This window comes from Drosophila biarmipes, chromosome X (genome assembly GCF_025231255.1).
Source record: "Drosophila biarmipes strain raj3 chromosome X, RU_DBia_V1.1, whole genome shotgun sequence".
In the NCBI taxonomy this organism is placed as follows: domain Eukaryota; kingdom Metazoa; phylum Arthropoda; class Insecta; order Diptera; family Drosophilidae; genus Drosophila; species Drosophila biarmipes.
In genome coordinates, this window is record NC_066611.1 from 24,129,782 (window position 1) to 24,154,291 (window position 24,510).

The following is a 24,510-nucleotide window of genomic DNA, read 5'->3' on the forward strand; positions in this document are numbered from 1 at the left end:
TAAACATTATACATGCTTCACCTCAAAAATAAGTAAGAGTAGATAGTACATGATATTATATTAATATGTTAAAAATAAAATATATTTCTCTTTTGGTGCCCAACATAAATGTATTATGAATAAATGCGCTATAAAAATAAGTAATATATAGTAAACATTATACATGCTTCACTTCAAAAATAAGTAAGAGTAGATAGTACATGATATTATATTAATATGTTAAAAATACGACAATATATTTCTCTTTTGGTGCCTAACATAAATGTATTATGAATAAATGCGCTATAAAAATAAGTAATATATAGTAAACATTATATAAGTGCTTCCCCTCAAAAATAAGTAAGAGTAGATAGTACAGATAGGTAGTAGTAGTAGTAGATGTTAAAAACACGACAATATATTTCTTCTTTCGGTAAGCAACCATTGTCCCTCCATCAATTGTAATGTTCTTTTTCATACAGAAAGGCGTTTTTTTCAGTGCATGCCAGTCTTAGCATACCTAAACACGAGCTCTCTGAGAACCGAGTGTGATTATTTGCAGCGGCGAGCGGTGCAAGTAGTCCCCACCCCCACCCCCACCCCCACCAACAGCCTATAATCCATCCGCTTTCGTTTTTCACGCTCGTCGCCCTGGCTCCGCGGTTTGTTGAACTCGTCTGTGGGCAGGCGATAGCACACCGGACCATTCCCGAATTTTCCAATCGAAAACTCAAACCTCAAGCCGCTCTTATCGCACCTTCTCGGCTCGACGCCTCGTAGGTGACCTTGGGGAGTTTGATAGACGTGAAGTCCGAACGAACGAATCTGAAATCGAAAACAGAGCCCAGCAAACTCCGAGTTTCGGATCGAAAACGCCAGCATGTGGCATGCGTACGTGGGGAGTGCTGCTGTATTTGTGTAGAACTCGTTTTTTAAATGCGTCGTGCGTTTGCTGGCGCGCGCTTATACAAGTATATCAAAAATTCATAAACTTTAGTCTTTAGCTCTAAATACAAATAAAATACGTACAAAAGGCCTAGCTTAGTTGTAGCAAAAGACAGCAGAAATAAGTGGAACGTGTGCTTAGGTTAGGTTAAATAATAACACAGGGGAGGGGGCCTGCCTCCGGACCCGACTTTCGGATCGATGGCTCGAGGTTCGTTTCTACTGCGAATTGAAAGTACAGGTTGTGGGGACCTGCATCTAGTGGGCCAGTATTTATAGGTTGAATAGCAAAGCACAGAACATAATATCTGCCTGACTGGACGCACTTGAAGATACAATATGAGTTCGGGGACCAGATACATTTCGGTATAACAAAGGATGGGTTGGCTCCGATGTAGCTTGTTCCTTGTATCTGTGATTTTGAAGTAATGACTGGGGTGTATCTCTGTTCTGCGCCTCCGCCGACTGTGCTCTCCAAGTGTGCGTCCTCCGCTGAAGTGGCTGATTGCAGGTGGTGGCTGGCGGGCTGGGTCGAACGGTCACCTCCAAAGACCTGGGCTGGACTACTCTCTGTCGCCGGGGCCCGACGACTCCTTGCCGGAGGCCTTGCACTGCAGGCAGTAGCGGTAGGAGACCGGCTCCGGGGGCTTGCTGACCCCCATGCCGACCTGGGTGGCCGCCGCCGCCGCCGCCGCCGCCGCCGCCGCTCCGCCCACGGAGTCGAAGGGATTGGGCTTGCTGTCCACGGGGCTGATGGGGAAGTGCTGCCAGTGGGGGCAGGGCATCTGCTTGGGCGGATGGATGGGGAACGGCATCTTCTTCCTGGGTGGTCAAGCAGCTACCGTACCGTAAGCCTGCAAGTCTGGTCTCGACCCGCTGTGCCTGTGTCTGTGAACGTATCTGTATCTCTATCTGCAACTGCAACTGGAGCGGAGTGCCTGTGCCTGTGCCTGCCGCTCTGCTCGGCGTCTCGATGCGAACTGTGCGGATTGCTGGAAGCGACGCGGCAACGTCAACGACCAAAACAAAAAACAAAAACAGCCAGGCACAAAGAGCAGAACCTTCTCAGGGGACTGAGGCGACCGGCGGATTCCCTGCGACAAAAAAGTATATCAATTACAAATTTAAATTGACTCCCGTATTTTTTACAACACCTTTGGTAACGAAAACGTAACTCAGTAAAGCTTCAACCACATAGACAGATGTCGCCTCTGCTGCTTGGGTGTTGCTTCCCATAATAAATTCATTATAATAATTCTCTCTAAAAATATTGTGATAAATCACACTCACTAATTAGGAAACTAACTGAATAAGTAACATTTTCTTAAATGCAATACCTAGAACAATCTATAAAATATAAAAAAGGGCAAGCTGGAGCACCAGACCAAATAAATATTTGCCAGCGTGCTTGTGTACTTTAGAACTACACATTCAAGACTGTTTGGACTCTTTGGTGGGCAAATATTGGTTGGCACACCTTTTCCGACCACTTGTGCGACTTTCCGAAATCCTAGGGTATGCCAGCACTCGGCGTACAGCCACAACAACAGTGCCGTCCACGGCATTGCCATGCGGCACACGGCCGCGGCTCACGCACACACCCAAGGCTGGTCTGGCGGGCTCGTCTAGTCAACAAAGAAGAGAGCGCGAGAGCGCGGAAGAGCACGACCGGTATGGTGCACCTAGAAAAATAGCTGGGTAACTTATTTTAGGATTCTGTTGAGCCTTTGGGGAAGCAAGGAGGTGACCCAGCACCACACTTGTCTCTTCTTGATCAGTGCGACTTGGTCACTTATCCACTAAGCGCAGGATGGTGACCCCGAGCTGGGCTTCAAAAGTCCACAGCTTGCCCATTCAGATTCATTTCTTGAACAGTCTGCCCTTAACATCTGCCTGATTGGAATTAAGTAAGTATAAAATATACTCAATTTTAGTTGTAAGCGCAGGAAGCCTGATTTCTCTAGGTGTGCTCTCCCGTTCGGCTGCTCTCTGTTCCTTTTTGGGGTGCACGGTGGGTGGTGGGTGTGGGTGTGGGTGGCGAATGCAGTCGTCGGCTGGCACTCCTCCGTTTTATGGTTATGCTTTGTTCGCACTCGCCCCAACATTGCTGCAGCTGCACGCCCCTTCCACAGACCTCATGCTGGCAAGAGTCGGACTTTGCACGCCAATCACTGTGAGCCCCCTGAGTATACTTAATTTTGAATTTTTTTGTTTTAAATGCTGCAAATTAAACAATTATGAGATTTTATGGATTATAAGTTATTTAAAAATATGACAATGTAAAGCAGCTCCTTGGAAAACACATCTTTACAGTTCACATTCATAGAAAACCTGATATTTAAATGCCCTAAAATAATTCCCCCTTTTTATAGTTCCCAATTTTAGATGTTTTAGAGAGGAATGTGACCACTGCACTATTTTTGGGGGGTTAATGGGACGGGCTGCAAGGGTGCTTCTGTCGCGACGCACTGCCTTTCCGGGTTCTCGAGTCGCCGGCGAATGTTGTTAACCTCAGATGGTGCTTTGTGCTCGCCTTTTGTGCGAGTTTCTTCATTAAGTATACGCACATTCGGTTCAAGTGGGCTGCTCATTAATTGAGCTCGACAACTGCTTGGTGGCAGATACAGAAAAGTATCTGAAGCGGAGTCGACGGGGAGGGGCGCTTGTTTATAGCCAGACAACTATCAATGAGCCATCAATGTGTGAGATAAGAATATTTACACAAAGAAAGACTGAGTGAGCAGTGCACTTTCAAGATCGCATACTGAAGTATTTAGTGGATTATTTCAAGTGGATTCTATCAGCCCCTGCTGAAACCACCATCCTTGGAGGTCCCGGAGACAGATTACACAGCATGGGTTAGTTATTAGATCTTTATTAAACTTACGATTTAGGCAAAATACAATGTCCATCGCCAGCAGCTCGGGGACTGCCGTTGAAGAACGCACTGTGTGTGATGCACTTACAAACTGCCATTGAAATCTATGTTCTGGGCATCACCATCGGATATACCGCGTATCTCGCTATTGGCCTCAATTCTAATTTGATCTAAACAAAAAAAGTTGGCTCTAAGGTCTAAATGTACGCTTAGTTAGTGTCGTCTTACTCTTGTTTAGCGTTATATTATGCTTAGCGCTTGGCTTGTGCTTTTTAGCTCTTCTGATTTATCGATTTAATTAAACTTGATATTATTTTATTTCCTTAAAATCCATCATTAAAATTCTTCGGTTTTACATTTTCGTCTTAGCTTAGGTTGTATGTTATTTTTACTTTTGTTAAATCACTTCACACAGCACAAGCTGCGTAGGTTCAAAAAAAAACAATTAAATAACTTCTATATTTTATTTATCATGCGATGCTTGTGGCTTAGTCTATGGATTACAGTTATAAATAGAATTATAAATACGATTATTATTGGTATTATTATTATAAAAAACCTTTACAGCTGTTAAAAATTAAATTACCATTCGCATTCGGCTCGCGCCATCGTATAACTAATTTACTTTAACAATTGCCTACGTTTTATTTGATTTAATTAAATACAAATATATATTTATTTAGGTGTACATTTTTATATATTTCATTTGCTTTCGTTTCGCTTGATGTTCTGGATTTAAGGTAATTCGCGTTACATTTGTTTCGTCACATAAAGTAGCTACACTCTATATTAGACTTATCTTTAAATATTTAGGCTACAAAGTAAACAGTATTGTGTAAGAATATATATTGTATACATATCAATTCGATTTCTTCTGCCTTCATTTTGCGAGGAAAGCCAATAGAAATTATATACAAAACAAAGTGGTCTAAGATTCGAATTGGAAATCAGCGGAGTAGGTCTCTGGACCTATCGAAATGCCCGCCAAGAGGCCGTTTATACATTAATCCACTAATCCACTAATCCACACAGAGATATAGAATGCTTGTAGAGATAGTTACGTAGCTGGTTAGTGAGAAAGAGCCTTGTTCGAGCGCAAGGTAAATCATAATAAGAACACCTGAGTTTTACATTTACACATATATCATATATCGCATATCGCCTATCGCATATCATAGTTAATATCAAGAGAGTTGGCTAAGTCTACATCGTTCGCTTTTGCTTTCGCTTTAAATGGAAATTGAGGTCTCCCCAGCGTCAACCTCTGTCATCTATTTGGATTGTTACATACCCCGTGGGGTAAATAAAAAGAGAGAGACTCGGAGAAACTTGTGCAAACAGTTAAGGACTAAGCTACGATATTTCCATTAGTTTAAGTTCCTATATATGTGCAGGCTTCATAAATATGTTACATTGAAAGTTTCTCGCGTCGCGTGTGTGTTGTAAACATGCAATATCTTTCGTACGCACTTGTCGTCATCACGTAAACGTCACTAAACTAAAAACTTAAACCAAAGGCAAAAAAAAACAAAGTTACAATGTGGTACACGGCATAAGTATGCAAATATCGAGAGCTAAGTAAGGTGCATTGCTAGGGGCAGGCCGAGGAGCCAGCGAGGCAGCAACCAGCCCGCTTACGAGGCGTTCGAGGCGGGCAGCGTTACGGGGGCTTGCCTGTAGTACGCATTCGCCCCCTTGATGGGCAGCGGATGGGCCTCCGTGTTGAACACCCACTCGTCCAGCGGCAGCACCGAGTCGTCCGAGAACAGCAAGTACAGGTACTGCAACAGGAATGGATTAATTTCGGTGTTTTACGGCGAATATAATGCCGGTTTCAGGTCTCCTATTCACCTTGAGCGTCTCGGCTAGGAAGAAGCTCTGCTGGACGTCGTCCTTCTGCGGCTCCTGCTGGTAGACGTTGCGCAGGCCGCAGTATCCGTGCGGCGTGCGGCAGTGCTTTTCAAGGGCGAGCACCGCCTCCCAGCCCCAGTCGCGGTACTTCTGGTCGTGCGTGAGGCGCCACAGCACAAAGTAGCTCTCGAAGGTCTCCGGCCGCAGGATGTAGTACTTCTCCTGCGATCTCAGTGCTCGCGCCTCCACGGCCTCGCTGAATCTGCGTGATCATGATGGGAATTAGTGTGTCATTCTGCTACTTTGGGGTGCTGCTATGTTAACCCACCGGAAGGCCTCGGGACCCAGCTGAGTGGGTGCTCGAATGTAGCTCTCGTGGCAGGTGTTCGTGATGCCCTTGCCCACCTCCATGTACTTGTCCGTATAGTCATTCTGACGCGTGGCAGCTCCCAGGGCGAAAAGGCCGCCTGTGAATGAGACGAAAGAGTTGAGTACTTTTCGAGTTGAAATGCGGCATGTTACACACCTGAGAAGCAGGCCAAATGGTCCATCTTGTGTTCCAGCCGATCGAACTTCAGGTCGGAGACGTAGGTCAGTCCGCCGGGACTGGTTCGCACCATCTTGTCCAGAATGGCTACCATCGCCTCGTCGTACATCTCGCGGGCCTCCTCGTCCGTTTGGCCGGATTGCAGCCAGGCCTTCAGCAAGTACTCGTAGTAGCTGTCGCCCAGGGCGCCCAGGGACATGTGAACTGTGGATCAGAGTACAATGTAGTATTGTTGTCAGGGAGAACACACTATTCTAAAGTCTCCAAAAAACACATCATGTATCACACTTACGCTGTCCCCATTTGCCCGTCTTGGGGTTGAGGAAGTTGGGGTACAGCCCCTTGGGCTTCTCGATCTCCTTGAGCACCTGGCGGATGGTCTGCACGCGCTCCCGGTACAGTGGGTTGCCGGTAATGTCGCTCAGGTAGGCGAACTCCAGATGCAGGGTGCCAAACTCGGACAGGATGGAGCTGCCTCCCGAGGCCCAGCCGTAGTTCTTGGCCACGCCGGTCTTGGTGTTGACCAGGGCGTAGGGAATCCCCGTGGGCGTCTGGAAGGCGGGCAGCAGCTTGTCGGCGACGTGCTGGGCCTTCTCCTTGTACAGCGCATCCCCCGTGAAGGCGTACAGCGTCAGCATGCCGCCCACGAAGCGAATGTTCGTCTCGAAGACACTCAGCTCCGCACTAATGTTGTCCAGCGAGAACTTCCGCTCGATCCAGTCGCGACCCTCGCGGTACTCCTTCTCCAGTCCCATGATGTACAGCGTGTCCAGGCCGTCGACAATCGTGGCCCCCAGGTCGTAGGCTCCGAAGATACTGGCTGAATGCGGACGCTGCGACAGCGGACGCAGCTCGTTCTTGCCCCACGCATACAACTTGTAGTTGTGCCACGCGTGCTCCATCATCTGGAAGATGTAGTAAATTGTAATAAATCATTAGAATAAACGTATAATATCAAGTAGCATGCTTCATACGGACATGGTCACACCTAATTGAAAATGTAATAGATATTCGCATGGTATTTTTTATTTACTTATTTATTTGGGTGTTGTAGTATATCATTTAAATGAATATGTCTCTTCTCCGCTTTCACCCCCGACAACCTATTCCCATGCAAGCCATAGGCCGAAGCCAGGATTAAATATCCATTAAATCAGTGATTTATTTTGTTAGCCACGGAGGCCAGATGCTTCGATTTAAAAATTGCAGTTGAAAGCTGCTTGCGTATGCAACACACCCAACGTTGAAGAACCCTCGGACAAATCGCAATCATTTCGCACGGATACAATATGCAGATTTGCGCACATTTCACGTTATTTCTATATTTACTCTGCTTAATATTTGGCCTTCGCTGAAATTCGCTTCATATTTAGTTTCTCGCTTTCAACTCGGCTTGAAATGTTTGCATACGTCAGAGCGACCGTGCGTTCGGGTTGATTTTCCCTTTTTCCATTGAGTATCGCCTAGTTACACACACACACAGCCCGGGAAAGTCACGTAGTTGGCGGTGGCCGCAGAAATGTTAATGAAATGGCCAGCGGAAAATCTGTTTCGTGGGCATTACTCTCTGTGCGTGTACTACAATTCCGCATTTCTTGTACCCTAAAATTGTATTTTCCTCTTGAAAGATAACATAAAGTTGGATTTTTTATGTTATCTTTCAAGAGGAAAATACAATTTTAGGGTACAAGAAATGCGGAATTGTAGTACACGCACAGTTATTTAAAAAACTGAATTTAAGAATTTGAAGAATTGTGATCATTAAACATAGTATTTGTTTTCCAATATTTACACCCATTAACATACGCATTTTACTCGATTTAAATACTTCAGCCGAATATTTTTCTTGTATTATTTATTAGGAGAATATAAAAATAGACCCTTTAGTAGGATAATTTTGAACTTCAAAAATGATTGCATACTATTTTTTGAATAGGAACATATGTTTTCAAATTCTAATAATTTTATGAAAGTTAAGGGTTTTGTGTTTAGGCTCATACTTAATAAGTACATGTATATTGTTATACTTGCTTTAAGTAATATGGAATACTTTTTTCTGGCTCGTTTGGGCATTCGACTCGATACTTTCCAATTTGGCTCCGGCTATGTGGCTCCAATCTTTCATTCGGCTTAGTGCAAGTATTTGGCTTTGCACCTGTGTGGGTGCGCGTCCGCGTGCGTGTGTTTGCATTGGTGTGGCCTCCGCTCTTGTGCATTTTGCCATGTACTTCCGCTCTCGCACACAGGCGCGCGCACACACACACAGCATAATTCGGCATTGCATACTTCGGAGCGCCCTCCCCTTTCTGCTGTCTCCCTCGGCTGGTGTGGCTTTCATTTGGGTATTTTTGCAAAAATTAAATTACGACCGCAGGACAAAGCACTCAGCAAGGGCCGACCTCTCCGCCGCTTTCTCCACCTCCCCATGTTTGCTTTCGCTGGGAGACGTGGGAGAGTGGAAGGAGCAAGTGAGGGCTGAACAAATATTAACAATTTTCCCGGTAATTAATTAAAGTCCAACGCGTTGACACAACCTGCTGAAAACCATCCACCCAACCCTTTAACCCCTAAATGATTGGGCTCAAATCACGCAACGCTTAAGTGCGGTCTTATTAAGGGGTTAAGGTCTTCCCCGACGGCGAAGGTCGGGGCTTAGTTGGGGTTAAGCACATGGGAAGTGATTGAATTAAATTGGCAGCCAGTTCCGCAAAGCCCTAGAAATTATTGGAGAATAATGCATCCCTTGATGTTTGAGTATTGAAATTCACATCAAAGCTGTAAATTATTTTTAATTTAGTAATTAAGTTTTGCCAATTATTCCCTCCTTAAATGTAACCTTTGTTTGGCATGATCTCTTCGGTTTTATTTCGTACTCAACCCAATTAGCAATGTTTTATTTGCGAATTACACTCTTAAGAGACAGCTGGCTGGAAAAGCCATTTATCCGCGACCACGCCCCCTTGGCACCCATAAGCCCGGGAAAACCCCAAAGCCGGCGGTCAGCAGGAGAACGGTGGATATAGTAAAACAAGAGGACGGACTGAATGGAGCACCGCTGTCAGTGAATTAAAAGTCGAAATGTTTACAGCCCGCAAAAACACTTTAAACGGATTACAACAGCTGCCAGAAAGCGTGGGAAAAGGGGCAAGGATAAGGGAATGGCGGCAGGACGCAGGACGAGGGACAGAAACTTTGAGCTCTTGCCTCCGGCTGTTTCTCCTCAGATTCTGCGTGATTTAATGAGCCGCAGCCCAGATTGATGGATGACACTCAGGAATGCTTAATGAAGGGAAAAACGTGAAGATGCAGGTACATATTTTATTCTAAAACAAATACCAACTATTATTTAGTAAGTATTCACTAATGAAAGCACTATTATCTCTTTATATATTTGGTGACCATAAAGTTTAACCAATAATTATTAATGTACCACAGTTTGTTTTAAATATTCTCAAAGAAATACCTGCAGGCCGCGGCTGATTTGCAGTTTAGGTGGTGGTCTAAGCACTGGCAGAAAGCGGTATCTCAATCATCAAGTCGACTAATTAACGGAAATTGCTTGATGGATTTGACTGATTGATTGAATAATTTGGTATGCCGGTGGCCTACCTCACAACCCGAACTCATCCATCTGGCTTTTCTTTGGTGGGCGAGCGGGTTGGTTGTGTGTGGCGGCGTGTGTGCCTGTGTTTGGATGTCTCCATTAAACATCAAGTTATATCCTGGCAATGTGCAAACGTCGCACAAAACGTGCCACCGGCGCAGGAATGTCAGCCTCAAATGGATGTGCGTGAGTGCGACATCGCCGTAAAGCCACAGTGCGGCCCCGAAATGAGAAACATGGGGGCCAAAAAATAACGCCGACTTCATATGAGCAGTCAATGGCAATAAAGAAATCACAGGGGTTTTGTTATCACGGGTAAGGATGTCTAAAAGTATGCAGAGAACACTTGCGAACTTGCAGGGTTACAATATCAACCCATTTTCAGGTTAGTGGGGCCCCAAAACTGAGCTTCCACAATCCATAACTAGAGTTATACTATCCCAATTTTCATGTGGCATACCTCTATGAGTTCGTGGTTGAATTCTCTAATAATCTGCATTCAAATCATTCTTTTTTAAGGGGGTCAAGATTTTAGCCCATTTTCATGTTGGATTTTTCAGTATTTCCAAGGCCTTCACAATGGGGACCCAAAACTGAGCTTCCACAATCCATAACTTGGGTTATACGATCCCGATTTTCATGTGGCATACCTCTATGAGTTCGTGGTTGAATTCTCTAATAATCTGCATTCAAATCATTCTTTTTTACGAAGGTCGAAATTTTAGCCCATTTTCATGATGGAATTTTCAGTATTTCCAATTGCCCTCATCATGAGGCCCCAGAACTGAGCTTCCCCAATCCATAACTTGAGCTATACGATCCCGATTTTCATGTGGCATACCTCTATGAGTTCGTGGTTGAATTCTCTAATACTCTGCATTCAAATCATTGTTTTTTATGAGGTTCAAAATTTTAGCCCATTTTCAGTTAGATTTTTTAGTATTTCCTACGGCCTTCACCATGGGGACCCAAAACTGAGCTTCCACAATCCATAACTAGAGTTATATTATTCCGATTTTCATGTGGCATACCTCTATACGTTCGTGGTTAAATTCTCTATTACTCTATATTACTTTTTACGAAAGTCAAATGGGAGTCAAAATTTTAGCCCTGATTTTTCCGTATTTACAATGGCTTTTATGTTGGGGCCCCAAAAATGCACTTCTAATTTGAGCTATTGGTTTATGATTTGCAGGTGAGATAGCTTTAGGAATTTGTATTCGAATTCTCTTATATTCCACATTAAGATGTGCCCTTTTCCACCAAAAGAAATAACTCCTGTACTTCCATGTATGTGTTTTGTGTATGGGTATGTTGGAACTTAATTTACGCAATGGAATGTCCCAACAGGCAGCAAGGGATCGAGTAGAAGGAAGCGGAGCGCAGAGTGAGAGGCTGATGGCGGGTGTTAGACACTCGTCGTATGTCACAATCTGTCCACATCCCAGACGGCAGGTGACAAAATCCTGCACCGAAAATATATGCCTGGGTGTGGGGCCTAACAGAATTTTGCAAGGGTGTTCATTACTATGTTTCATAAAAGAATTTACTTTTAGAAACGAATACGACTTTCGGAAACCATGAAGGTTTTTGCTGTTTGAGCTCCAATTAAAATCCAAAGAAATGTGACTATTTTTCACCGTGCACTCTGACTGATGTGCCGTGAATTTCGCGCAGTGTAGGCTGTCGCAAACTTCTAGTTTTGCGTTTGAGTTTGAGGCATGCCACAGCTGAATGTTGGCACTCGCTGGAATTGTTTTCCGTCAGCCCCTGTCACGTGACTTTCGTCATTCACTTGATGGCATTTCATTTCAGTCGTGTTCTCATTTTAAAAGCCCCGCACAGAAGCCGTATCCCTCCCCACCAGTATCGCTTTCTCCGCTCCGATTTTGCCAGTGCCCGTCCCCGTCCCCGACCTCGTATTCGTATTCGTATTCGTCCTCTTCCATCTAACTTTAATGACAGTCCCCGGAGAACTGGGCGATTTACGAGCGCAATCTTTACAGCCAAAAAATGAAAAGTTGAAACTGCAAAAATAAGAGAGAAGGCAGAGACCGAGCGGTTGGAATGCGGAAAATGCGGGGCTGCATCATCTTTAGCTCCCCATAATTGAATAATCCAAATATTTTCAATGCAACTTTTCCGAGTGCAAAGTTTTTAGCCCAACAAAAGGGGAACAAAGCGGGAGTTAAGGACTCGGCAACAAAAATACCGAAAAATACCATAAAGGAGTAAAAGTTGAAAATTGTTTGCAAAATATGCACACTCACACCCCGAAAAAAATGGAAAATGGAAAAAGCAACCAACTTCCTTGGCAGCGAAAAACTTTAACCAGAAACTCTGGCAAAGAAAAATCATTTGCTTGAGGCCATAAAATAATGCAAAAGACGCGGCGAGAGCTTTCCTTCCAACTTTCCTCCTGCAATCCAGTTCTTCCCTCCCACTTCGCCTCTGTCGCTTAATCTTAGGGAATATATTTAGCCAAATCACAGCACTTCGGTCAATTGACTCGGTTTTAAAGTACCCTAGACTGTTACAAAATTTTAAGGGCAACATAGGGAAACGCTTCTAAAGGGAAATCAACAATATAAATTATATTATTGAAACATAATTTACACTTGATATAAATCCAAAAATATAGTTTATTGGTTTATAAAAAACTCCACATTTATGAATACCCAAAATACTATTAGTATAACTTTGGAACAAGTTACTTAAAGCCCATCATACCCTCCGTCCTTTAATCGCCACCGGATATTTTTGGGAAAACAATCTAACTATTTGCATTTAGGTGCCTGCCGGCTGCTGCGACTGTGGGGGCATTTTCGGTGAGTGGGCGTGGCCCCCGGCCAAAATATAAACTAAACTTTTCGCCAAGAAATTTACTGCACAGAGATTAAACGAGGAAAAATACGGAAATAAAAGATAGCTGGGAAATTGAATGCAACGGCAGAGGAAAACATGAACGAATTTTGTATTGTTCAGTAAGATGATAAGAAAGTTTCCCAGAACAGAACTATGATTTCTCGTTTCTCCTCTTCTTCGCGCCTTAATTCCCGCTTATGCTGCGAAATTCCAAAGTGTTCTGCGCTTTTCCTCAGCTTTTCCTTTCCCCAACTGGCCGCTTTAACCCCTTGCTGACCCTGCGCTATTGACAATGATACTGGTCAACGAAACGGTCAAAATGCTCAGCACACGGCCATCGGTCAAATACACACTGAAATACCCACACCACTGCCACTGATCCGACTGAAGGACAACAAAAATGGGGGAAAACTGGGTTAGTGTCAGTGCTGCACTGCTGTTCGTTGTTGTCATTGGGTCTTTTCGTCCGACGGATGACCGCACAGTGGTCAAAAGCCAAAGAGCCATGGGAAAGTGCCACAAACAGCAGACATGTTATTTACAAGACTAGAATATGGTATTCAAACTTCAAGATAAAATAGTGAAAATAAACAAACAGACATTTGGTAGAAAATAATTAGTAAAATATAGAAAATAGTTTTGTTTAATTATTAATCCGAAAATATTTAGTAAAATACAAAAAAAACATATATATTTTTAATAATTAATCATTTATCTTAGTCTCTGTACTTTAAATCATTTCTTTTTAACCCGTACTTTGTGAGCTTCTTCTGTCTGAGTATTTACAAATTGAAAAAATTCTAAAGTAATTCCCTAATTGCTCGATTTTTCCACTGTGCGGATTTTGGCATTTTCTGCCGCCTCTATTGGTTTTCCACTTGGCCCGGCGATTTTTGGCGGCCAGCTGAATTGGTCAATGCTACGCAATGTTGTCCTCCAAAAGGCCTCGCCGCTTTTCCATTTCCCCTGCTTTGCTCCTCGCTTACTTTCACCTTGACAAGTGGCTCAGTTGTCTGCGTTTGGCTTTTCAATGCTTCGTTCGATTCGCTCGCCGCGCTTTCTCACCCCTCCACCACCACCCGTTTTTCATTTCAATTCCTACTGTAATTTGCATGGACAAACGGGATGGAAAAACTCGAGGGGCGGTGGGTGGTGGGCGGTCTTTGGGGGGGGAGATTAGCAAAGAGGGGCGGACAAATGGCTGAACACAATTCGATTATTAGCTGCCGACATGTGTAGAACATGGAAAGCAAAACAAGGCAGCGCAAAAAAGGAAAAACAAGCCGAGTGAACAATGGAAAGAATGAAGGGAAAGGAAAACAACTGGCGGGAAAATCGCCACCATTGGCAATTCCATACCAAGGCTAAGGCATTTCATCGGCGAATTCTGGACTTGAAGTGTTATTACGGCTTCTTTTTTGCCCATCAGAAAATATATTTAGTATGATTATCAAATAAAAGTTATGGAGAATACCCCTTCCAGGGGTTACAGTGATCAATAATCCAGCAAGTAATACATACTCAAGTCCGAACAGTCGGCCCTAGCTATACATATCTCTTAGTGGTCATTTCCCTCGATCAGAAAGGCGTATCATCAATTCCGAGTTTACTCACCTGCAATGGGAAATAATCGGAAAAGAACAATGAATAAAACATTCGAGGGAAAACAGGGCGATGAAGTAAGCCAACAAGAAACAAGAAAGTTAAATTGCAACAGATTGTTTCCCCCACATTTGCCACTCTGATGCCCTCGTATCTGCTATGAAAATTGCAATTCTTAAGCCACCCCTGTCATATATAAATGTCTTCATTTGTATTTCACCCCTCTCAGCTCTCAGATATTCCAGGTAAATCGTAATCACACATTCGTTCACCTACAATATGTGCATCCCCTCGCAAATGGAGAACATTGTCCCAGTGATTGAGATATGTATATCAATCTTCAGCAGGTAAATGGAAATTTAAGTCAATAAAATGCAATCTGGGTTCAAGTTCTCATTCAAATTAATCAAGCTGTCCTCGGGTCTTGTTATCCACACAACTAAATCCTATTCACTTTGATTGGCATTCCCAAAGTGTGCAGCGGGATATTAAGGGAAACTTGCAGTTTCCCAACACTTTAAGCTGCTTAAACAAATTTTTGCTTAGGTATTTTACTTTCTGGTGTTTTTATTGGAAGTAGAAAGCGGAAGCACTGCGAAAATGGTTTTAACTTCAAGGTTAAGCATTTCTTTTTTATTCACTAGTTAAGGAACATATTTTAGTATTTTTATACTTTTCCAACACTGGAGTACGTATTCCCTAAATGTGCTGTGTTTTCCTCTTTTTTCCCCCGTATTCAGTGTATTTTCCACTGCATTTTGCTTAGGCGCATCGCCTTAGTCAAGGTCGTCGCTTCTACACGTTCTATACGTATCTACTTCCAGTTGACACGGGCTTTTGAGCCGTTAAGGCGTAAGCAATTGGCACAGGACCTCCCCCTGGCGACACCCCTGCCACTGCGCGGAAACGAAGGGGGCAACTATGGCCAACCACGTAATGGCAATTGTACAAGAGAAGGAGCCAAGTGAGCGTAATAAACGCCAAGATTTAGATCGCTTTCACTGGCGGATAAGTTGGGCGGTTTAGGCGGCTTTAAAAGGGGGTAGTCAGGGGCTGCGAAGGTGCGCTTTGCGAGGAACTGACACCTCTAGTTCGTTTTCCCTCTATTTTTCTTGTTGTCACGTGCCTGTTTAACGTCACCCAAGTGTTTCACAGGCCGGCTCAATATCACCGCTGTCCATTTATCTGTGAGTCGAACATTATCCTGGTATTCCACCCCCACTCCATTACTCGGAATCCTTCCAGTGTTGAGAAGGGGGCAAAACACCGCACAGTGCACTGGTGCTTTGCAAAATCAATATACATTTTGTACTTCATCCAGGAAAATTAATTTCACAATAATTACCAAAAAAGTGTTTCCTATTCCTATCAATATTATTAACCTACTGGGTTATTTCTTAGGCATTAATGTTAGCTTCAGGCAAACAGAAAGGTCAGACACTTTAAAAGGATACTCCGATTTGGGCTTTACACCTTTAACAGCACCGTTTAACCCGTCGGGTGGGCAGCAGACAGCCCTTAACCCTTGACTCACCTTGACGACTTGGTTTCGCTTTTCGTAATCAATCAATCCGCTGGAGGCGTTGTACTTGACCCCGCCGAAGGGCAAAGGTGGGGAGTCCTCGTCCACGGAGGATGGTGGCGACACGGTGGACCCACCGGAAGAGGGCAGAGGCGAGGAGTCTCCGGCGGAAGGCAGGGGTGTGGAATCTCCGGGAGAAGTGGAGGGCGGTGAAGATGGAGGGGGCGACGTTTGTACAGAAATGGCTTCCGACGCCGCCTTCAATTGATTATCCCGGACCTTCAGCTTTCTGACACCTATTACAGCGGATATCTTGGGCAATTCCAACTGCTCCTGCTGCTCCTGCAGCTCCTGCAGCTCCTGCTCCCTCTGCATCTTCTCCTCCCCCGAATCCCCGTTGCTGGCGTTCAACTTCAGATACACATTCCGCGGATGGTTGTTCACGTAGTTCAGCTCCTTGATCTGATTCTCGTTGTTGCTCACACTGTCGCTGGCCACCTTCTCGTTCAGTCGAATGATGTTCGACAGGTTGATGTTGTTGATCAGGGTGATGCCGGTGATCCCCACCAGGATGATCACAAAGCAAATCCCGGCGATCAGCAGCAGCGGCGTAGTCTTCGACGTTTTCGGGCACATTTTCACTTTGATTGATTTGCTCTTGCGTTATAGTTTTGATTTTTATCTCCTTATGGCTGTATTTTCCGGGATCGCATAGCCTAGTTTGGGAAACATGTACGTATGCAGCACTTCCAGGGGGTTGATAGGGATGTCTTAAGATATCACTAGAACTTCAGAATGTTTCCAAAGCTCTCTTTTTATATGAAAACGGTGTGACACAATAACAAAAACGTGGATAGGTCAAGTCCTGCTTTTCAGGATATCTCCGATTCCCCCCACTTTTTACATCTGCAGATGGTATTTCCCGCCTGGATTTCCATTTTCTTGCTAAGGATACCTTTAATTCCCCCTTGTGTTTACAGCACTTGAAGCCATCCTCCTTGCGTTCTGCCTCCCTAAGTACTTCTGCCCGACAGAGCAATATAAAAGTTGACAAGGTTTTATTGCATCCCCTGGATTTTTTTCGCAGCAGCAGAGACCAAAAGGACAACACAAAGTACACGATTTCCGCGAAGGGAAAGCACAACAACAAACGGAATGAAGTAAATTCTGAGGTGAGAACTGGACCCGCGCAGTGTCCAGAGTGTTCTGCCGTCCCCCGAGAACTCGGCTTCGCTTTTTATTCCAACTGCCATGCATATTATGAATTTGCTTGAGTTTTGTTTGAGCCGCACGACTGCACTTCAAATTCGAATAATCAATGAAGAACTGGGGGAAGGATTTGGGTGGGGTGGAAAGTCGGGGGCGAAACACTGAGAAAGGGGAAGGTCAAGTTGGCTGTGCCAGAATTTCAAAGCAGCGCTCTCGTGGAGTTGTCAAAACACAGACCACCATTACGTATACGCAATACGAGCGATGCTCAGATGCCCAGCTGACAAATTAAGTACACGCAATGTGGACCCAGATCTGACCACTTTCAGACGCACTTGAAGAGATGCAAACAATAATTAAAAATACTGCCAGAAGGAGCATGGTGACAAACTGGATCACATCAGATCAATCCGATAACTGGCTACTCAGCTGCTTTCATTCACTCGATTTCGTTTTACTCTATATATTTCTGATTGCTTCCCCGCCAGCCCGGCCCCTTGGAAATTCAGACGCGACTGTTTTAATTGAATTCACATCAATTCAGCGCACGCCATTCAACAAATGCCGATTCGCATACTGTATTCTACATTCTACACAGTGAGTTGCCCAAAAGAGAGACAGTGCTGATAAGAAGCTGCAACTTTTTATTACCAATCACCAGCTAGAGTATTAATTAAAATTCGAAAAACAAAATCAAATAGTTCGGCGAAATATAATACGTATTATGAATAAATGTTTTCATATTAGGTGCTTTCTAGGAATTTCCCAGACAAGTTCTTCTTAGCATTTATAGATGCAATGTACGAATCATGAGTAAGAGTATGGCTTTCCGAAAATCGTAAATTTAATATAAAAATAGCTAATAAATTCTGCGAAATATAATAATATTCAACAAATTTAACAGTACTTATGAATTTTTAGTTTTTAGAAAAATCCCTAAACTCAAGAACATGTTATTCGATTATTTAGGGATGCAATTTATATGGAAGCAAGAGTAACATTTATGATTTAACGGAAGAGGCTCACATAAAATAGAGAAATAGTAGGCTAAAATATTAATTAAATCCCAATGTACTTTGACGAAATATAACAAAGGAAGCCATAAATTTACCGATGCTTATGCTTGTCATTTCGGAGAATTTTGAAATTTCCCACAATCTTGCGAAAGATGTATTTCTGAGCATTTACTGTCGAGCTGCGCATATTTCATGGGAATAATGGGGCTCCTTGGCATAATGAAAACTGCTGATTAACGATGGGAGCATCTTCGGCGGATTCTCCCAAAGAATCTCCCACACAGAGCCCATACAGTCTCTTTAATTTTGAGTGTTTATTTTGCTTTTGCTTTTGGCAGCTGCAGCTAGTTGGGGGCGAAATCATTGAGAGATGCGTTTAAATATAGAGTGGAAAATGGGCGAACTGGGGGCTGGGGGAGTCGGCTCAAGGACGCGCTCACTAGGCAGTTGGCAATTAAAAGAAACACGAAATGAAAATAAAACATAAACACAGCAAAGTGACACATGCACACATGGGGGTTTTCCTGGGCGGCGTGGAAAACCTGAGGCTGCACAAGAAAAACAAGAGAGGAAAGAAACGTGTCAAGCGCAACGGCGGCACTTGGCGAGCGAAGAACGAAGCCGAAGCCTCGGGGCCTCTCTAAACCTCTTTCGCCCACCCACCCACTCCTACTTCCGCCCACCGCCGCCCACATTTTCCACGCACTGCACCTGGCAGGGGGACGGACGGCAGCCAGCATTTTCGTGGAAAGTTGTGACAAGAAGCTGTCCTCCACTCGGCTTTCTCAATCAATCTAATTCCCCGTCTGCCACAAACACGAAGTCTTCATAAATAATCGTCTTTGGCTACACTTACAAAGCCAACGAATTGGCCTAGATATTCAAATTTTCTAATTTTAAATCTGGAAATTCTGATGTTTCGTTCTCCCAGTAAGTTTCCCACTTAAATTATATACTTTTAGCGCATCGTCATATATATTTATGCTTGCTAATTTTGGTCCTGAAACTCATATTCCGTTTTCTCATATACGAATTCGGGGAGATAACATTTTAGTTATTAGTCATTTACTTTCCTTTTTCATTGGATTCTTCTCTCTAACAAATTGGGCTTGATTCCTATATTTCGGTTTCTCGTTATTAAGTTCATAGATCTCCGAAAATATTAAATGACAGTCTCTTTTTTAACAAGAATGATCTAAATTGAAAACCTTTTTATAATTTGTGTTTGACGTACGTTAAGTATTAGAAGCACTGTATATAGATTTCCAGCTGTCCCACCAACTTTATTTGCCCATCTTAAACAATTATATATATCCAGCGGCTGACTTTTTCCCTGATAATTTCCTTATAATATATGAGATACATATGATATCAGATGTGTGAATCAGTTAGGACAAGCACTATGCTGATGCGTGGTCTGCAATTGTCACACATCTGGGGCTCCTCCCCCAAAATCTCATGTTTATGGATGCCTCTCAATTTCGAAGACCCCGCAGTCAACTTCACACACTTCTTGGCTCCCTTCAGATACTATCACTTCCGAGATGTTCAACCGCCTTCTCTCACCTTTGCGGCCCCAGTATCTCCGGACCGCTACAGTCCCCGCCCCCAAGCACCCCTGCGAACCGAACACGGACCCACCGACCGACTGACAGCATCAACCCGCCGCCCACTCGGTTCCACCCACTTGGAACTGTTGCTCGCGCTCTGAAAATTCTATTTATTTTCGGTTCTAACCAAAATTTAATTGAACCCTCAATTGGCTCGCGCGAGAGTCCCCTGTTCCAGGGCCGGCGCTTTCGTGACACTTTTTATTTGCAATAACGAATTGTTTCTCCCCGATGTGGCTAATAGTTTGTCTTTCGTTTGTTTTGTTTGTATTTGTGCTGGCTTGTTGTCTTGCGGCGGGGGGTATGTGTGTGTGTTCGAGTTTCTTTATTTCTCCTTTTTCCGAACTTTTCGCGCGTGCACGAGGCGCCGGAAGGCGAAAGCAGAACGAACCGAATGCGGCGACTGAGGCAACACCAATGGGCCAGAGCCAGTCCAACAAAAACGGCCAGCAGAAGCAAAACACGCACAGGAGCCGAGAGCCCAGAGCCGAGCCACAAAACCGCCAGACGACGGTTCTCTTGGGTCAGAGATGGCACTTTGGCATGGCCCCGCTGTGCAGGCTAGAAGTCGTCAAGGGCCTCTTGAATAATGTGGATGTTACACTGTCACCGGTCTCCTAGCTTCTCATTCACAATTTCCCGGTTTTTCATTGGCATTGGATTACTGCGATCAACGTCGATACCTCACTTTTAGCAGTGTTGCCGGATTGGCCATATACTAAGTTTATAGTTCAAACTTCTGATAACCCGGCTTATAACGTAAGTTTGCACTCAATTTCCATTTTAATAACACTTTCATCCAACTAGAATACTTTTAAAAAAGCAGACTGTCAATATTATATTTTAGCCGAGTTGCCACATTGGCCACCTAGCAACAGAAGGTACTTAGATACTATGTTCATAGTTTACATTTAAATAGGCCGGCCCACCATCATAAAAATTACATAAATCTGCTCACAATTTCGAATTTAAACTTATCTCCACACACCCAAAATATTTGTAATCAGCATACGAATAACATCAATTAAATCAATACATTTGAAAAATCCTTTATTTTAATTTTTAGCTAGCTAGCTTCGAGCTGTCTAGAAAAAATCTAAATATATTAGCTTGACATTTCGGGAGTGACAGCACTGACGGAAACGAAAGCAGAGCGACAAACGACGAAATCGACGAAGTGCATCCAAAAGCCGAAGAGATGCTGAGTGAGAGCGGGAAACGGAACGGCAACAGGCGGAACGCAATGAGTGGGAATGGAACGGAACAGGCACACACACACACACAAGCACCCGAAGGCACAAGCATTGCAATGCGCAACAATTTGGCAATGGAGAAAACTCAAAAAGCTCCCTCCAAAAAGCTAAGTTAGGTGCGGCAAAATGATATGGGGCAAATTCGAAGAGGGAAAGCTAAGACCGATGATCCCTAAGCGTATCGAAAATATCTTAATATTGCATAAGATTGTACATGATATTAATAATATATATAATAATATATTTTATTATTTATCTAATTTAGATTCAAGTAAAACATTTTCAAAAGCCGCCGAGGAAGTTCCGGCGAAAATATATTAATACCATTTCAATTAAGTACACTAACACATTTCAAACTAAGCGAAAAAGAATCCAAGCTGCGCAAAAATATCAACTTAATTCGAATAAAATTGAGAACGACAAAAGTATGGCAATTAATGGACAGCGATTAATTGGCCACAAAAAAGTATAACAATTTCGAATGCTAATTGCAAATTGATGGAAAAAGGCCCCACATGCATTTACATTATGTTTAATTTACGACTCCAACAGTCAGGGCCATGAAAAAACAACGCACAATAATTATGAAAATTTCGTAGTCGTCTAGTTGAGTAATTCAACTCAAAATGGGTCGTAAATATTCATATGGCAAATGTAGCCAGCACCAAGAAAAAGCGGGTCAGAACGCACAGCAGGAAAATGTGAATCATAAAAACGTGCTAAGTATACGCCCTGTATGCATGGGGTTACGGAAAAGGTCCACAGGAGTGGGGGGCGGCGGATAAATGGCAGAATTTGTAAAGAAATTGGCAAAGCAGCGACTAATTAGGAAAAGTAACTGGGTTAAAATCTTCCTGGCTTTTATTTTGGCCCGCTCGGGGATCCCGGTGTTTATTTCCTTTCTTGGGACGCGCCTAAGTGATTTTCTCCCTTTCAGCGGGAGAGGGCTATGGAAATACACAAGTTCCTTTGACATAATGTATAAGGGGTGGTGATGGAAGAGGCGCATGCTACATAGTCCTGCACTGGCCCACTTGAGCTTTGGAAAACGCATACAACCACGTGCATCTGTGCTGCAAATAAACCCCCTGTTTATGAAATATATATTTTTTCGGATTGTGAATTTCTTGTACAGGTTGCAAAACTCTTTAATGTAAAGGAGGCTCTCCCTCACCTCCACGGCTGTCATCTTCTTGCGGGCTGAAAGATGTGCTCCACTAATTCCCTGTCAACTTGGTTAATGTCCTTGCCCCGCCCCTGCTCGCTGTATTGTTCCTTCTCCTTCTGCCAACATAAATTAATTCGCCTGCATTCCTTTCTCTCGCCTTCGTCCTTTTGTCTCGGCGTTCTCATAACAATAACTTACTCGGCCATAAGCCCCACTAAGTAAGTTACTAACTGGGTAAGTAAGTAGGTGCGTAAGTGAGGGAGTGCGCGCAGCATTTTAGCTCTTATCGCCGGGGAAGCAACAATAGAACTCGCTGCTCAGTGTCAAAACAAGCAAGTGGGACAATGTGCCACCGTATCTGCGGCTGCTGCAAACACATTTCAAAAACGCGAGTTGACCAGGTGGCAAAAGAACCCATAAATAAGAAGTTAGGATCGGAAAAGCATATTTCATTCAAGCTTCCACAGCTCAATAGGGCATGCCACTCCATGCACTTATAACTTACATTATTGCCTGGAAAATGGAGCAACGATCAGTGTGATTGCCACCATTTCGCCTGCCTCTTCCCTCTTGTAATGAAACCCACGACCGAGGCATTTTTCTAATTAACTCTTCTTTATTATTTTTGCTGTTCTTCCTGTCGGCTCGCATCCTTTTGTCTGCCCAAAGAAATCAGGTACAAAGGAGCAGGACGAGGGGCGAGGCATTCGGATTTGCATTGTGTTTCGTTGCGAGCGGTTGACGCCTTCAAAAAATGCCTTTCAACACTTTCTATGCCGTCACGCTTTCACCGCCCTCCCCTCTCTCTCAAGTCCTGGCTTTCTAATCAAAAAACATAATAACAAACAAGAAGAAAGCAAGGGAAAGATAGAAGCAGCAGCCCGGGGAAGGTAACGATGACAACAAAACCAGGGGAAAACCCAAAGTAACAAGCTCGAGAGTGACAAAAACAAAGCGTGGAGCAACAAAAGCGGCTAAGGGGAATTTGTTTACAGGGAAAAATTAAGTGTGAAAGAAATTCATACATTTTTCTCTTTTCATCAACTTGCAATGAAGTCAATAAGCCACTTTTCATCGATATAAACCGGAAACGCTTCAAACATGGCGAATAAGTTGGCGAAAGAGCACAAGAATGTGTGTCATTTAAGGAAATGTTTTGTTTTGGTTTTTGCTTTTAATAGAATGCTGGGATTGTTCAGTACCTAAGTACCAGTTCCACGTAGTACCCCACTCGAAAAACTTGCGGTGAACTGATTTATTGGCTGCTGCAGCACCTAACTTCTCAGTTTTTAGCTAGAACTTATTGGGAATTTTAGATACCTACGCGTAATGTTAGCTTTAACATTAACCATGACGTGGCCTATCATAAGTTTCATGTACATAACATTTACATTGGGTTGGCATTATTCCAACACGATTTATCTTGAATGTTTACTGCTGTATCTTGCATATTGATTGTTCAATGGAGACTGTAAATTGTAGAATAAGCCATTTTTCAAGGCTGGATGTTAACAGACATTAAACACTTTTAAACTAACTCAAAATTGAAATTTCCAAAAGGAAAATGTTTTGTAAAGTACGTGCGTGGCACGCGAAATTGGTGATCGTGAAGCAATGAGTGGAGATTCCTTCAAACTGGAACTGGACACCAGGAAGCATTGCCTCGAGATCCTCTCCAGATATCAGATATAAAGGAATAGGGCTATCTTTTAAGAACGGGAGGGTATAGTGACACAAACATTAGTTTGCCCAAGACTTTTGCCGTAAATTAAAATGCAACAATAGTAAAAATACATATTAGACCTGGAGGAATTAAGTCGGTTAAGACGACTACTGCAACTTTAATGGAATACCCTCTGCCTGCCGTGAGATAGCCTTATGCATAGACCGAGGGGCGGAATGGGTGACGGGGAAGCGGACGAGGCAGCTCCAGCCCAAGCGCATTAATCCATTTACGAGTAATAACGAAAGTGGACAATGACAATAACCCGCAGAGGACTCCCCCAGTGGGCGTGGTCCCAGACCGGGTGCAGTGCAGCTAAATTAACCTCGCCGCGGGCTTCCTTTTGCCCGTCCTTAAATAAAATAGCTGCCACATGGAGTGCTTATCCTAAAGACCCGTCGTCACTCCCAACGTCTGATACTCTTCTGTGCAGAACAACTTATTGGGCGACACACAGGATGTGTGGGAAATATATCTATGAATATTCAAATGGAGGAGGCTGGCAAAAAGCTGACCTTTGTTGATGGCCGCACACCACAACAGGGGAAAAGGTCAGGCTGGACGAAAATAAATAAATGTGGAAGGAAACGGCAGGCACACTCTCTCTGTCACAGCTAATGAATATCGAAATGAATAGCAACACGAGTTGCAGTTGCAAATATTGCAGAAATGTGTCTTGACATTGCATTAAATTGATGGAAAACCTGGCAGCTCATTTAAGTGCTAGTCAGCGAATAA

The 24,510-nt window shown here is 43.6% G+C and overlaps 2 protein-coding genes across 7 annotated transcripts in view; both read right to left on the minus strand.

Moving 5' to 3' along the window:
- Window positions 1-862: 862 nt before the first annotated feature.
- Window positions 863-2,018, minus strand: LOC108027623 (uncharacterized). Its single transcript, XM_017099145.3, has one exon. It carries the CDS (start codon window positions 1,737-1,739, stop codon window positions 1,488-1,490), a length of 252 nt encoding a protein of 83 aa, XP_016954634.1. The 5' UTR covers window positions 1,740-2,018; the 3' UTR covers window positions 863-1,487.
- A 2,234-nt stretch (window positions 2,019-4,252) lies between these two features.
- Window positions 4,253-24,510, minus strand: part of LOC108027558 (mannosyl-oligosaccharide alpha-1,2-mannosidase IA) — a 53,200-nt gene continuing 32,942 nt past the window's right edge. For 5 of the 6 annotated variants that reach the window (XM_050887706.1, XM_017099035.3, XM_044093610.2 and 2 more), the window contains exons 3-7: window positions 6,493-7,105; window positions 6,180-6,404; window positions 5,982-6,120; window positions 5,654-5,915; window positions 4,253-5,583 (exon numbers count right to left, since the gene is read on the minus strand). In XM_050887706.1, the coding sequence (XP_050743663.1) occupies window positions 5,437-5,583; window positions 5,654-5,915; window positions 5,982-6,120; window positions 6,180-6,404; window positions 6,493-7,105 (1,386 nt within the window). In that variant the 3' untranslated portion in view covers window positions 4,253-5,436. Of the gene's footprint in view, window positions 5,584-5,653; window positions 5,916-5,981; window positions 6,121-6,179; window positions 6,405-6,492; window positions 7,106-15,805; window positions 17,018-24,510 lie in introns of those variants that run through there. The other variant, XM_017099032.3, reaches the window with a different exon arrangement.

Excerpts from the sequence above, each read along its gene's own strand:
- LOC108027623 (XM_017099145.3), bottom strand. The coding sequence starts at position 1,739 with ATGCCGTTCCCCATCCATCCGCCCAAGCAGATGCCCTGCCCCCACTGG.